Source organism: Neovison vison, chromosome 4 (genome assembly GCF_020171115.1).
Source record: "Neovison vison isolate M4711 chromosome 4, ASM_NN_V1, whole genome shotgun sequence".
NCBI lineage: Eukaryota > Metazoa > Chordata > Mammalia > Carnivora > Mustelidae > Neogale > Neogale vison.
The window spans coordinates 203,329,226-203,345,783 of NC_058094.1; the positions used below are offsets into that span (position 1 = coordinate 203,329,226).

Sequence of the window (16,558 nt, forward strand, 5' to 3'; positions counted from 1 at the left end):
ACAGAACCTACTCAGATCATTAGTATAGTTCAATGGATTTCTTAATAGGGTGACGACACGCACGTCCCAGGGGATGTGTGCCAATGTCTGCATACATTTTGACCATCTTGACTTGGGACTTGGTGAACTACTGGCATCTGACTGCAGGTTACAGATGCTGCTAGAAAAGCTCCTAGCAACAAAGCATTTTCCTGCTCAAAATATCAATAGTCCTGGGGTTCAGAAACTCTGGCACAGAAAGAAAAGTGGCCTTGTATGAAGGGAGCAAAGGGGCATGAGGCTTTTCTCAGACATACAACTGACTGGAAAACATACCACTTACATACCTAACTTAAAACTTGCATATATATGGCCAGTGAGAAATGAATTAAAAATATCTAAAGCATGGGGTGTCTGGGTGGCTCAGTGGGTTAAAGCCTCTGCCTTCGGCTCAGGTCATGATCCTGGGGTTGTGGGATTGAGCCCTGCATCAGGCTCTCTACTCAGCGGGGAGCCTGCTTCCTCTTCTCTCTCTGCCTACTTGTGATCTCTATCTGTCAAATAAATAAATAAATAAAATCTTTAAAAAAATAAATCTAAAGCATTACATTATAGCTTTAGACTTAGAATGGCTGCTTTTAAGGAAATAGGGTAAAATTGATGGAATAATAGTTTAAATGAAAAATCCTGATTAATAAATCCGTAAGACCAAAGGTAGTATCCAGGGTTCTTCTGTGAGATTATGCTACCTGTACACTTCTGATGAATGATCAGTGCACAAATATGTAAGCACATGAATGAATGGTATGGCCTAGCTCCCAAGTCTTAATAAATACATGTAGCAAGGAAGCAAAAAACAAAATCCAGAATGTGAATATTGACTCAATCTCTAGAGTGTGGGTACAGATTCACAAAATTCCTAGAAATGGAAATAATCTCAAGGAGGCAGACAAGAAGGTTTTGCAATGAATAACAACTTTAGGGGGAAAATTTCCAATATACCCAATAATCCCAGTATTTTTCAACATCTAGCAGTACATAAGCTGTCAGTCTTCACCAGAAATTTTCAAGGAAGATTTGCGAAGGCTTTAACCTCTGGAAGACACCTATGAATTCAGTCTTCAGGTCTGGGTAAGAGAGATCCATGTTACAGAAGATAACTTCATAGCCTTCGCACTGAAGCTCATCTACTTTATAAATGAGACTGCAGATGAACTTTCACACAGAAAGGTGTTAAGATCACAAATCTACCCTAATCTGAATGCTTTTTTAACAGTCAGAAGAGGCTGAGTACAATGGAGAAATACTGGCATTAGAGGATATAGTCTAGGTATGAAGTAAATGCAGGATAAAAAATTCAATGTTTGGGGCACCTGGGTGACTCAGTGGGTTAAGCCTCTGCCTTTGGCTCAGGTCATGATCTCAGGGTCCTGGGATCAAGCCCCGCATCAGGCTCTCTGCTCAGCAGGGAGCCTGCTTCCCCAACTTGCTCTCGGCCTGCCTCTCTGCTTACTCGTGGTCCCTCTCTGTCAAATAAATAAATAAAATCTTTAAAAAAAAATTCAATGTTAAAAGGTGTGTGGAAAGGACCTCACAGGGAAAATAGGAGAGGCAAGAGAGAAGTAGCCTTAGGTATTCTGTAATCAGTCTGATCATAACGGACCCAAACAGAGGATTTCAAATATCAAGATGCTGCTTTTAACTCATCAACACAAATGCTTAAATAAGAATTCTCTCTCGCCAAGAAGGACAAGTTGGCTTGTCCTTCACATCCACTGACCAGTGCATGTGTAAGAAAAGTGGGTCTCTGACTGTGATCTTATATACACAACCTTTTCATACCCAAAGCCTGTCACACTACTTTCTATATTATTGACAATTATGTTTAATAAATTTGAGCTATAATCTGGGACCGTGGAAAACTACAAATACATTGTTTTACACAGTTTATGAACAGAAAATTCACACACTACATACCAGTGTACTTTAACTATGACTCGAAAGAAGTAAAAATTGTGTGACCTTCAACACACAGGGTTGAGCACAACTCACCCTTCCCAGCTCTTTATCTTCGAGGGCTAGGACCCCAGTGCTTTCCGTGAAGAGTTTTACTTTGACCACAGGCCGAGGATGGGTGGTGGTAAAATCACCTTGGGTTCCCCATCTGCAATAAAGGAACAAAGATTTTCTTGAAGATGCAGCATTAATATTTTTTCCAGGCAGATGTATCTCCTTAGAAGTCCCATTAAAGCAATACAGAATCTTTCGCGGCTCAATGAGATTTTTGTCTTTGCTTTTGTTTCTGACAGATGGCACAGTCAAGAAGAAAAATAACAGTAAGTTTTACAGCTTATAATAATTTCAAAGCTGTTCTAAAAATTAGCACATTAAAGTATAAAAGACAGTGTGCAGTGAGAATTTAGGTTAAGGTAAAGATATGTAGCCACTGAAATGTCTTATTTATTCCAATATAAATTATAACCCCATTATTGCAGATGCCTGGGGGAAATTACTAAAAGTTTGTTTATATAAGAGATGGTTTCGCGGAAACCTTTTTTTGCATGCTGAAGACTTTACCCCAACACTTCTTGGAAAGTCTATTAAGTTATATGATTTTTAAAAGCTCCTACCAAAAGGAAAGAAATAAGCATTATAAAAATATGAACGTTTTGCAGTTAATTTCCCAATACGCTCTCCCAGGCATGGAGTTAGTCTGTCGACATCTGGCTTTTCAAATCATCGTAACAAAATAACATTTTTCTTGGCTTATCTTTTAATTAGTAGCATCTCAGCTTTACCACACACCAATTCATCCTAGCGTATTTACAAACACAAATGGCACACACCTGATATTAAAAAATCTTATCAATATTTCTCCTAACTCTGAGATCGCAGACATGCGATGCAGCACAGCAGGAAGAAAATGCCATTGAGGAAAACACACAAAAGTGGGATTTAACAAAATAAGGAGCCCCGCTACAAATAAATTGCCATATAAAAATATGGATTTTCTTATACTGTTTTTTTAAAAAAATACATTTACCCTTTTCAAGGCATTATTTGAACTTTATTTTATAAACCATATTCAGAAAGCTTAGGATAGACAAAAAAAAATGGGGAAAAGTCTAATAAAAATTGAGTAACTGTGACGTCTTCCTCTCCTACTGCGGCAGTGATGACAGCTTAATGTGAGCATAGTAAAGCAGAGGCCATTTCAGTGACCGAGGAAACTAGTATCCAGAGGCAATTTGTTCTCCTGAAATTAAAGTCATGTGCCAGAGGGAAAAGAGGGGTTCAATTAGGATGGAAAAGAGGCTTAATTTTTATTTGAGATGTCTAGAAAAGGTTTAGCCAAGAATTTTTGCCATTTCATAGAATTAAGATGGTCTGAGATAAAGTAGAGCTGAAACAAGACTATAAATGAAAATGGATTCGAATTAAGGGAGAAAAATTCTCAATTCAGTGTGTGGGATCTTTAGCCTTGAATGGTCAAGGCCATCCAGGTGACAGCTCCGGAATAGATTCCCAGCACATATTCATCTTTATTTGGCGCCATGTGATTAAATATGGCAAACCAATCCTTTGCGACATTGTCTTTCAACTGAAATCAACAATCTGTCACCATCATGTGCACACAGCCCAATAGGTCTACACAGAATTTGCTCATCTTTTAAACTAATTCTCTTCATAATCATTCCTTTGTTGGCTTTTTCCTCTATGTCAAAATCCCTCAAAAGTAGTTATACTGTATTCTATGACTGTTTGCAATTCCCCATCTACATCAAGGCACAGTTCTCCAAAGAGAAAAATACTGACCATCACTGGGGGACGCAGTGAGTTTCATCTTTTACCCCATCTCCCTGCCACTTTACATGAAGGGAAAGGCGTGCTCTCTTCTGCAGCACGGATAATAAAACTGGAACAATACAGACAGGATTAGCGAGGCCCTGCGCAAGGACAACACGTGAAGGGAAAAGTGCTGCCAGTTCCATTAGAGTAAGACAAATGAAAACTAATATGTATGTAAAGAACTGTGCTCACTCATGATCCTGTGAACTCCCAGGAAACTGCCTTCTATCTCAGATCCTTCAAGAACACACATCTTCAACAACTATTCTTTGATAGTTCCGGACGGGCCACTCCAATATATGCCATTTTAGCACAGGGCGTACAAGAACGATAGTCTGACTCCTTCTTTGTGCCCCTAAAACCAGGAAATACATCTCCCACATGAAAGGTACCCTCCCCAGCCATCCGTACGGGAAGGTAGAAAACATCCTTATTACCAGAAACAGGGACTTTAAGGCCAAAGAGACTGTATAAGCAAACCTCATTACTTCTTTACTAACTTACCATCCCCAGAGCTCAAGCTTCTGTCAATTCTTCATAAATTTATTGTTGGTCTAAGAAATATTAAAGCAGCTTGCTTTGGTCACTTCTTGGAGCCTCATATTTCATGTACATTCAAATTAAATTTGTTTTTCTCCTGTTATTCTGTTTTACGTCAATTATTAGACCAGCCAAGGAAACTAGAAGGAAAATTTTTCCACCCCAACATCTCTAAATCTTTATTCACTAGATATCACTTGTTTACTCACTAAAAGCATTTAATTATGTAAATAATACATTAAGGGTCCAAAATGAGTGATAGTTTAAAGAATAAATATCAGCATTCCCACCACCCAGGTTCAGAGGCAGAACATAACCAGTGTATCAGAAGAGTCCTCTTTTGCCCTGGTCACATCTTCCTCTCATCCCAACCCCCCCATACTACCACCAGAGTAGCTAGGATTCGGGGTTCTATATTCATAATTGTCTTAAATTTCTTTTTAAAGGGAATATTTTTAGCATTTTACCTCTAGGGATGATCATTTCTCCAGGTGTCTTGTAGTTGGTCTTTCATGGGTAAAGGAAATTCTCTTCCTAGTTCATTAGATACCCACAAATAAATCAGAGTATGTGTTTTATACACACACACACATACACACATATATATGTGACATATATTATGGTGTATCAGTTATGCCCTGGAAGCAGGTACCTTTTATGGATGGTCTTAGATATATCATAGCTATCATATGTATCAGATATAGATCATAGACAGATCCTACCTATCTAATCCAGAAATGAATGTTGTATTAAACTTTTTCCTGTACCTACTGAGATGATCAGTAATCACAGTGGTTCAGCATTTTCTTGCTTTTCAGAGATAAACCTAATTTCCCTAAAAAAAAAATTAGAATGCTGAAGTTTGGCATTTTGTATCAATATTCGTGATTGAGACTAGCCTGCAAATTTCCTTTTTTTTCCCCTGTAGATTACATTCTTGCATTGTATTGTCTGTTTTTGTTATGCTAGTCTTATTCAATGAGTTGAACAGGGCCACATTTTTGTTATTTGGAAGAGTTTGTAAAAAAAAAAATGAGAATTATCTGTTCTTGGAATTTACCCATTAAGCTGTTTGGGTCCAGTTTTTCTTTGTGGGAAGATATTTGCTACTGATTCTATTTCTTCACTGGTTAGAATTATAAAACTACTTCAGTTTTCTATTTAAACCGATTTTGATATATCAGTAGAAAAAGTTATTTCATCTAAGTTTTTCAAAAGTATTTGCACAAAGTTGTAAAATACTTATCTTTTGTATCTATGGCATCTGTAGTTACGTATCTTTTTTCATTCCTAATGTTTTTTTCCATTTTTAACTTTGACATAGGTTTGTCTTACTATTCTCTTCAAATTACTATTGCTTGACTTTGATGATCTCCTCTGCTGCACACTTGTTTTCTATCTCATTAAACTCTGCTTTTTTATTTCACCATAATTTATCCATGTTAATTCTGCTGTTGCTTTACATTTTTAACTTGAATGCATAGCTCATTAATTTTAAGCCTTTCTTTTGTTCTAAGCATTCAAGCTTAGTATTGTAAGCATTTTGGCCTATAAATTTCCCTTAACCACTTTAAGTACAGTGTCCCACAAATTTACATTATTTTTGTTATTATTGTTTACATTATTTTGTTACTGCTGTTTACAGGTGTGTTTCTAGAATTTATAAACAAAGTTTTACTTTTTCCAAGTAAGTCTTATGCTTATTACATTAGGTTAGACAATAGAACTTGCAGGATACTCATCTCTGAAATAAGTGAAACTAGATTTTATATATTCCAAAATATGTAGGCCTCTATGTGTGTGCATGTGCTTATGTGGATCTTTAACTTTTCCATGAGTACATGGAAACAAAAAGTATTCCCGATTGTGGGTACAATGTTATATATGTGGCCATTAGGTCAAGTTTGTTAACTGTGCTATTAAATTTATTTTATCTTTACTGATATTTTGATATCCTTTATCTAGCAAGGTAAAAGTACTATCTCCCAACAAGATAGAGATTTTGATAACTTCCTTTCATATTTTTGTCAACATTTGGTATCCTATTTGGTGATGTAAAATATTTAATAGTAACCATGGCCTTTGAATATGCACTATCTTTTATCACTGAAGGCCATGATTACATTTCTACCATTAGACTTGTGTAAAATTAGAGAACATTGTGCTAGGAATGGTAATAAGGTACAAAACATGCTTAGAGAAGTCACACAAGGGACCTAATCAACATATTCCAAGTATACCAGTAATTTATTAGAAAACAGAGAGCTTAGAAGAAGTTACTAGGAAGATATTAGTAAATTAGAACTTGAAAAGCAATCCAGGATATTCATTCCGAAAACCTATGCCAACAAAGGCAGGCTACTACTGGACTGTCACAAGCTCCAGTAGGCAAGACACAAGAATTTGTTGACCTATTAGGTCTGGGACCTAGGAGGTCTGGGACCTCCTGAGACAAGGACAAGCAATGTTAATGGCCAGCTCCTGTGAAAGAAGGGAGAAACATTTAAAAACATGCTTTCAGGCAGAGAGAAGCAAAGGCACAAGGATCCCGGCAGATCCTAACTCTAAAAGCCAGAGGACTAAACTTTTATGATATTTGACAAAAATGTGCAGTTTTAAAGGGGTGCATAAATATAAGTATAGTGGTATTTAATAGTCCTTATAAACCCTGACATTCTAGAATACAAACAAGATAATGATACCCCCTTGATAATTTCTCTTATAAAAGCTAAAAGTAAAAAGATACATACAGTTAGAAAATGCTTATGAATTCTACAAAAAATGAATTAAAAACAAAAGTCCTCCCTCCCACCCCATCCTCCAAAAAGGCAAGGAAGGAGGGAAGAAGGTAACAGGTGAATATTTTCAGTATTCACCAAGATATTTCCTTCTTTTCTACCTAATTGGCATGTTTAAACACTTTTAGGAATTAATACCAGTCATTATCTTCCTACTATTTTCTCTGTATTATGTGATAAAAGAATACATTACCCTTGCTGTCAATTTGCTTTGACTCAAAATACATTGCCTTTTTCTACTTCTGTGAATGTATTATTTATGAGGATTCAGACTTCCAATGTAAATCTTCAAAAGAATAAAATATCTACAAAGCACCTTTATGAGGACAGCAGGACTTCCTGGCTATGAAAACAGAGTGGTTCACACACGGAATAAAATAACTGACATTAATTATGTATTTGCTATTAAATTAAGTGTACTGAAAATTCATATCATGCGCCAAAATATATGTACATGTCTATTCATCCAGTAAGGCTGTTTCTAGGAATCTGCCCTAGCAAAATAATCATAAGTACTGGAAAAATAAGCAGGAACATATTCACTACAGCATTATGCGTAAAAGCAAAAGCAAGCAACTGAACTATCAAAGATGAAGGGAAGATTATATACATTTTGTGGCACACAATGGCATATTTGCTGCTCCTTAAAATGATGCCTATGAAGGTGATGTAAGGCTCGGTGTGATGTAATGTGGCGGGGGAGAAGGGGAAGAACATAAAACAATCTGGGCCTCTTCTTTCAAAAAACTGAGTACTTTAAATTTGTCAGACCATAGTCTAGTATCAACGACCAATGTCCCTAGTCTCTTGGAATTGACATTCTAATAGCTGATAGGCAACAATAATTTGAATATATACTGTAACCTATAACCTCTGAACCTTGCCCTGCGTACCTGACATGCTTCTAAGAGTATCTATAGGACTAGATTCGAACCGTGACCTAAAAGGAGTCTCAAAACTTACTAGCATATTGGTTTCAAAGTATGTTGAAATCATTAACAGTGCAATAGTTATCAAAAGTCATCCAAATCCCTTGGTTCAAAATTGTTATTGAGCACGTATAATGCAAACATGATGACAGAAGCTACAACTTCAACCTACATTCCTTGTCTATGACCAGCACTGAAGAACAGGGCATATGGAACTTCAAAAATTATTTCGTCTATCTATCTCTCCATCTTTTTATCTATCCAACTGTGACAGGCATTGGGAAAGGGCAGGCATTAGAAAAATAAGAATAATAAAATATCAAAACAACAGATCCTGTTGTAGATGACCTCAGACTGCCAGGGAAAAAGACATATAAACTCATAAATATAATAAATCCAATCACACAGAATTGAACAGGGTTCTAAACTGCACTTTTAAAAATTACTTCAGAGACTGAGCCTTTTCTCTTTATTAGTCATCTGAATGTCTTTTATGACTTGCTCTTTTATTATAGTTGTCCCTTTATATATTACATTAGGCCTTCTCTCTAGTAGGCTTTCTTTTGATTTAAAAAAAAGAACCTCTAAAGATAAAGACATGGACTGTTTCTGATACCATATATGGGAAATATTGTCACAGCTGGTTACTTTCTATTTAACTCTTCTCGTGGCTTTTAAAAATATAGATATATAGTTTTAAAATATTAGATAGCCGCATTTTAACACTTTGATTTATAGTTTCTGATTTTGACTTCCTGCTTAAAGAGTCTTTACTTAACCAAAGATTATATAACTATTAACCTTATTTCTTCAACATACTTCTACTGTTTAAATCTTCAAGTTGTCTAAAATTTAACAGTGATGTTAAATGGCATTTTACCTTAATTTTTCATCTGTCTGGAACTCATTTACTTTAGAAGTCAAATTATATTTATGCTATTATTATAAAAACTATTATAACAAGAACTGGGGTTTGATGCTGAAATTTGTCCTAAAAGTCAATCTCCTGAGCTGTACTATACTGTTTGAATTCTCACGAAGCACGAGATGTTAGGATATCAGTTAGAACAAGAAGGAAATATATGTTTCCAACTTACTATATTTCTATTCAATAAAAAGGGAATTCTCTCCATTTATTAAAACCTATTCTAATATCTTTTGATAAAGTCAAACTTTTTTCTACTATGTAGTTCCTACACATTCTGTGTTAAAATCATTTCATAGTATTTTATATTTTGGGCTTCTAAAGAATATGTGTCCTTTATACCGATGATTGCTGGTATACAAGAAAGTTAAAAACTTTTTACAAGTAATAGTTTTGCCTTATTTTCAATCCAGTGATTGCTTTCAAATGTTTCTTTACCGAATTACCATTAATTCTATTACAAAAATTGAGTCATTAAAATCAACGGTGATCTATAATTCCAAATACATCACTTATTTTGTAAGAGAAAACATGAACTAAGGATCTAACTACAGAGGCACCTCCGTGGCACAGTCGGTTACACATCCGACTCTTGGTTTGGGCTCAAGTAGCGATCTCAGGATTGTGAGATCAAGCCCCTTGTCCGGCTCTGTGATCAGAGGGGAGTCTACTTGGGATTCTCTCTCGCTCTCTCCCTAGCCCCTCCTGCTTGTGCTCTTTCTCAAATAAATAAATATTAAAAAAAAAAAAACCCTCTAACTACAGGGTAAAATAAAATTTTTAAAATAACTGTAGCATGAAAAATAGAACAATCCAATTACAGATTATCGTTTTCATAGCAGGCATTGTAAGATTAAAAGGATGTAACATTTATCCAAGAATATTTGCTTCAGTAAAGTTGAGGCTCATAACTTAAATATTCCAACACCAGATTCTGGTGGCACTGATTTAGATATTCACTTAGGAAGTAGGAATTCTTCCCAAGTTTTCAGCAGTCGTGTGGGTCTGAGGTCTCTTTCTGCTGCCCACAGGGGATTTGTCCCCCACACTGATTTAGAGTCACCGCATTCATGATAAGCTATCAGGATTGCTCTGTGTTACTTTTAATTACTCGTATATGGTAACAAGGTGGATGGACACTCTTCCCAAGCTCTTGAAGAGGGACCAAGAGGGAAAAGCTATGCTTGAGAATGGAAGGCAGTGAGTCGATGAGGAGGGCCTGATGCTAGTTATCTTCTGGAGCGTCAACAAGTCCTGTCTGCCACTGCGTGCTTTCCTGGGACCCGGATGCAGGCAAACCTGCCTGGCTGACTGAGAGCCCACAGTTGTGTCCTAGCTCACGAGGCTCTACGTAGGGGAGCTTTAGCAGGCTCTGGATGTGTAAGGAAAGCTGCACCCCTAGCCTGTATCTGTGGGCGTCTTTCTGTCATTGTCCTGCTCACAACAGTCAGGAAAATGCTAACACTATAGTGAAACAGATGTGTATGCAAAACAGGTACATTAGTAGGACTTGTAAAATATACAAATAAAGGCAAGATGTCACTATAATCTACATACAGGGCTCTCCCTCCTTCACTGAATAACTGAAAATTGAGACATTTAAAAAGAATTATCAAGAGTCTCTTAAAAAGTACAAATTAACTACGACCCTAAAAGCAGTCTCAAAATAATATTAGGCACTGAACAAATTCTTTTAAATACAGCATTTCTGGTTAACAGGAATAATTAAGGCAGCTTTATGGAAAGCTCTTTCTCAGCAGAAGACACTTTTGGAAGAGCAGCTTTTGATATTTAAAAAGTTCAACACTTCTGTGTCATTTCTCCGGGTCCGCGCTGTATCCGTTTATCAATTACTGGTGGATTTAAACCAAAGATAAAGGATGGAAGGGGAGGATAACGACCTTCCTACAGATACGTGCACAGATGGTACAAGAGGTGAAGGGACTTATTTGAGAACTCAAGCATCTGATTGCAATAAGTGGCTGGAAATTCAGTCTGGACCTTAACTATAAGGCTGCAAATATAGATACAGATCTGAGAGTTATCCACAGAGTTGACAGTAGAAAGAATGAATGTACCTATGAAGAGTGTCCATTAAAAACTCCATGACGATAGGAATTTGTAGCTTACAAATCCAGGCCTGTCTATGGACCTCTATCCATGTGTGTGATGTGTGTACCTAAACACAGGTTTTTATTTATTTTTAAATAAATGGGATATTCAGATTGTTCTGTAATTTGTGCTTTTACATAACACTACATATTGATCTTCTTTACACAATTTTTTAAAAAAGATTTTATGTATTTATTTGACAGAGAGAGAGAGAGATCACAAGTAGGCAGAGAGGCAGGCAGAGGGGGAGGGGGAAGCAGTCTCCCCGCTGAACAGAGAGCCCGATTCAGGGCTCGATCCCAGGACCCTGAGATCATGACCTGAGCCAAAGGCAGAGGCTTAACCCACTGAGCCACGCAGGCGCCCCTTCTTTACACGATTTTAAGACAATAAAGCATTCCCCCACCCTTGTATGGCTGTGCCAGAATTTATTCAGGTGCTCTTCTACTGATGGACCTTAAGGTTGTTTCCAACTCTAACTACTACAAAAGTGCTGCAATGACAACTTCATACATATACAATTGTTTTTACATAAATATTGAAAGGACAAAAACCGGGGCACCTGGGTGGCTAGGTCCATTAAGTATCCAACTCTTGATTTCAGTCCAGGTCACGATCGCAGGGTCGTGAGATCAAGCCCTGCATCTGGCTCTGCACCGGGTATGGAGCCTGCTTGGGATTCTTGCCCTTGGCCTTGGCCCTGCCCCCACCCCCAACTCCCGTGTGTGCTTTCACACATGCTCTCTCTTTAAAAAAGGAGAAGAGAAAACCAAGGACAGAAATCTAAGATAGCCAAGATTTTAAATTATTCTTAAATAGAAAAGAATATACTAAGTCGTTCTAAAAGTTGATTCATAAAATATATACCTATGTAAATAAAATGTAGTATAAAGAGCCCTGTCCAATAAAAGCACAAATTTTAAAATAATTCACCGTAATATAAAATCCAAGTTTGTTAGGATTTCAGAATTTTATTGTAAACATCCTTCACTTTCAGTTTTAATAACCTGTAGGACAGATTTTAAACTTCCTTTAAAAATACATCGAGTGTATCATTAAAACAAATTTCCTATATACATTGAATGAAATTAGTTTAAGTTGGGTGATCAATAGTGTTTATAAAAAACTGTTTTACTTATTGCTATTACTGTTGTTGACATACTTTAAGCATACTTGAAATTTCAATTTGGTATCAATTTGAACCACAGAGCTCAGTAATATGCCCAAGGCAATATAGCTATGCCAATGAATGAAATCATGGCATGGCTTTCTAGGTCATGAAGATAACAATTACTTGACAAATTACATTATTACTTAGGAGAAAGTATTCCATTCTATTCTTTCAACAAAAATCAAAGGAATTACTCTGTATAGTTATACAATGATAGCAACCCTCAAGGAAATTAATTACACAAATATAGCAAGATTCTGAATAGTTTCAGGTGAAGATGTGTGTGTGTGTGTGGGGGGGGGTCAGATCAATTAAAAAAATAATAATAAATCAGAACCAGTACCAGAGTCCTTGCCCACAGCAGAGTATAATGGTGAAGAGACAGTTAAACAGGGCAGACACCAGAGAGAGTTTCGGGACTCAAAGACCAATTCCAACATGCACAGGGAGCCTGGGCGAGCACCTTCAGCATAACTTGATACTAGTTTCCTCACCAAAGTGATGAGGTGTAAATGAAGGCAATTATGTTAACACCCATAATGGCACAGCACCTGTCATACAGGAAGTGTGCATGGAATGACTATTATTATTAGTATCCAGGGTAGTACTCTTGTAGCTTTACTGCACAAGCAAAATGATACGTACCTGAAAAAAAAAAATGGATAGTTTGGAACATGAAAGTTTAATCAACTTCATAAAAAGGCAACACTAAAATCCAGACAATGTAAGAAACTACAAAGAGAGAGGCTTCCACTAATAACAACATGTGACAAAAAAGAGGACACAGAGAAAGGAAGACAGAGGGGGAGGCAAAAGGAAGAGCTGAGGGGGTGGTGAGGAGGGGGGAGAGAGATCAGTAAGAGACGAACTCAGGATAAGGAGAGTTATAATCGGAGTGTTACTCTAAATCTTACGTTTTTGCACATTACTTTAATCTTCCTTAAAAAAATAATTCAGTCACTGGGGCGCCTGGGTGGTGCAGAGGGTTAAGCCTCTGCCTTCAGCTCAGGTCATGATCTCAGGGTCCTGGGATCAAGCACTGCATCATCGGGCTCTCTGCTCAGCAAGGAGCCTGCTCCCCGCCCTCTCTCTGCCAACCTCTCTGCCTACGTGTGATCTCTCTCTCTGTCAAATAAATAAAGAAAATATTTTAAAAAATCATTCAGTCGAAAATGCTGACATGATGCAAATTTTAACAGAAAGACTAGAAAATATCCTTTATTTTTTAACCAAGTATTATCACTAGACTGCTGGGATGATCTTTCAAAAATGCTACATTCAAACTTCTGATTAGGACAGAAAGACAGTACAAAGTCATTTGGGGATGGCTTGAGGTGGGTACTGACCACTTTCAAATTAAGAGAAAAAATCCCAGGGGCTTCACCTTCATTCTCTCTTGTTGTGTCCTGGACATTTCCATTTCCCTTCAAAGAGACAGCTCCCATTTTGCTGCTCGGAAGATTACTAAAGCCTCAAGAATAACAGGATAAAATTATCCTCTAAAGTCTGTATTTCATTTATGAAGTATTCATGCCATTAAACCTCTATATCCAGAGTAATCATATTATACTTATACCATTTTCTTCTGGGAAAGTCTAGCAAGCATGTGAGCACAAAATCAGGTTTCAGAAAATATAATCCCTCACAAGCATTTTCCTTTCTCTCCTTCATAGCAGGGTAGTTCAAAGATATTAGCTTGAAGCATCTAATTTTAAAGAAAACCATTTGTCATATCTTGTATTACAATTTTACTTGGCCAAGGCAATACAAAGAAAGCGTAACTTTTTAGAAGATGGAAACCAAGATTTTAAAGCACTTAGAGAAATACGAAACAATGGATATAAGCTACAATAATTTAACTTTAAAGCATGAAGTGTGTTATACAACAGATCTCCTGAAAGAGGTTCAAATAATAAAATGTAATGGTGCAGAAATGAGTCCAACTATACTGAATAAACCAATAATTAATCACCTCACCTGTACACACATATCAACATACGCTCATCTTGGGGTTATAACCTCAACTTTGAAGTAATAGGAGAATATGAGCCTGGTTTGTTCCTGGCTTTTTGGTTTTTGTTTGTTTGTTTGTTTGACACAAAAATAAAATGTGATTGTGTTATATGAACTGGAAAAAAAAATGTTTTCAACTGTGAAAGGATGCATTATCCTTCAAAGATAAACATACTACAGAAATTTAGAATATAGGGCTTCAAACTATTACAATTATCACTAATCGGTACAGCATAGTGTTACTAGTAAATTGGAAAATCCACCGGTTACCAGTACTTTTTTACCAGATTTATTCCAATGGTTAATTCTCTAATGTGATGGAGGTTAATGCTCCTGGAGGCCAGACATAGGAGCGTAAAAATGCTTTCCTCTATATCTTCCTAATTTGAAGACCTTGGAATTGCCAAGGTGCTACAATGTCAGCGCATCTGTTCTTAATGGCTTACATTTAAAAGCAAATGCTCCTCCAATGTTTCCGGCTTCTCCCAAGGTACAAGACTTGGTTCTTAAAGCAGTAACACGGGGGCTCTAAAGAGAGAATACCGGACTGAATTACCTTTCCTGCTTCCCTTCATTTCTCCTAGGAATGGTCCTCCTGGGGGTCTCCCTGCAGATAAAACTTTCTCTTTCCTAAATGACAGTTTCTTTGGGCAAAATAAAAAAAACTTTTCAACTGCACAGGAGCAGCTTGGGAGGAAAGAAGTTTCTGAATTACACAAATACCTGAGATTTCCAGAGGCTAGAATTCCTTGAGATCATTCCTGAGGGGGTTGAGAAGATCATAAAAAGCAGGAGGTGCTCAAAAAAGGCATAATGCGGTGAGCAGAGGCAGGCAGACGCTACAGGATGCCAAATAAGGAGGCGGCTGAAAGCAGCCCCTAGAGCACCAACGGAGCACACAGCAAGCAGCCCCTAGAGCACCGCACACAGCTGAGCGGGACACCACAAGCTGCCTCCTGAGAAATCCGGTCAAGCCATCCTCATAAACAAGCAGCCACTGCTAGCATTTGCTGCCCTGCTTCCTCAGGGACCAATTCCCATGTTATTCAGGAAAAGAAATCCCTGCTTGCAGATCTCTGATGGCCAGTGACTAAGTTTTGAGATAACCCTACAACATCAATGCAACACAGACATGCCTTTAGAACTTAAGGACACTCACACTGATACTTTGGAAAATCTTAGGACTCAGGAGTTAAGAGAAGAAGAGAAACTGTTAGGGTTTTAAAGAGCTGGAAACTGCTGCCTTGATCTGGGTTTCTCCAACATTTACTTTCCCGGGGCTTGAAGGAACCTTTAAATAAGGACACTTTCTGTTATCCTGCCCTCGCTTCTGCCAGCCGCTGGAACGGCTCTGGAATAAGCACTTAGTACGTGCCCATCACAGAGCTGACTGTGAAGAATACAAAGATGAAGGAACACAGACTCCAGCCCCTAGGGACGTGGGCTTGTAGGGAAAGGGAGAAGCAGGAAATGGAATAAATATTATCCTGCTGAGGAAAGCTGAGGAGTGACCATCACTTTAAGGCAGAACGCTCCCTGTACTGCTTTTCTACCTTTAGGATCTGTCTTAGCAGCTCCAGCTGTCTGTCTACAGCGGTGTTAAGCAGCTCGTCCCTTACCGCAGCCACCACGGTGGCTCTGGATGTAACCGGCATATACTCCGGAGACGGTACTCCGGAGACAGCCTCAAACTGACTGTTACTAGGGGGAAGTGAGTGGGAGCTGACTTAAACAGGTGATAGGGATTAAGGGGTGCACTGGTTATGATGCACACAGGGTGATGTATGGAACTGCTGAATCACTGTATCACACACCCGAAACTCATATAACACTGTATGATAACTGGAATTAAAACAAAAAATGCAAATTAAAAAAAAGTCAAAACAAAAGAAAACAGAACAAAACATAGGACCCAAGGGAGAAGACTGTGTAGGAAGAATGTGGACTTCGGAATCAAAGAGAACTGGTTTTGAATACGGGATGCTCCACGCAAACCATGGATATGCTGGTTAGTATTTTTCTAAGGATCCATTTTCTTATCTAGAAAAGAGGAATAGTGGTAAGTCCCACCTGACATAAGTATTCAGAAGAATAACTGAAACCAATACAAAAATAACAGAACGCCCAGAAAATTAGGAGACATAAAAAAAAATAAATGCTTGTTCTTAATTTACTTGGGTACTCCATTTTCTTGATGTCAGGGATGGAGGTCCAAATGACCAATTCCTGACTGCTTTCCCAT

At 37.7% G+C, this 16,558-nt stretch overlaps 1 protein-coding gene and 1 non-coding gene across 20 annotated transcripts in view; one reads left to right on the top strand and one right to left on the bottom strand.

The window, feature by feature from the left end:
• Positions 1-16,558, bottom strand: part of CADPS2 (calcium dependent secretion activator 2) — a 532,394-nt gene that overhangs the window by 255,047 nt on the left and 260,789 nt on the right. For all 19 annotated transcript variants that reach the window (XM_044246482.1, XM_044246480.1, XM_044246471.1 and 16 more), the window contains exon 7: positions 2,032-2,143. In XM_044246482.1, coding sequence (XP_044102417.1) covers positions 2,032-2,143 — 112 coding nt within the window. The remainder of the gene's footprint in view (positions 1-2,031; positions 2,144-16,558) is intronic.
• LOC122905768 lies at positions 3,866-3,971 on the top strand. The gene has a single exon (XR_006384446.1). It is a non-coding gene; the product is annotated as a U6 spliceosomal RNA (small nuclear RNA).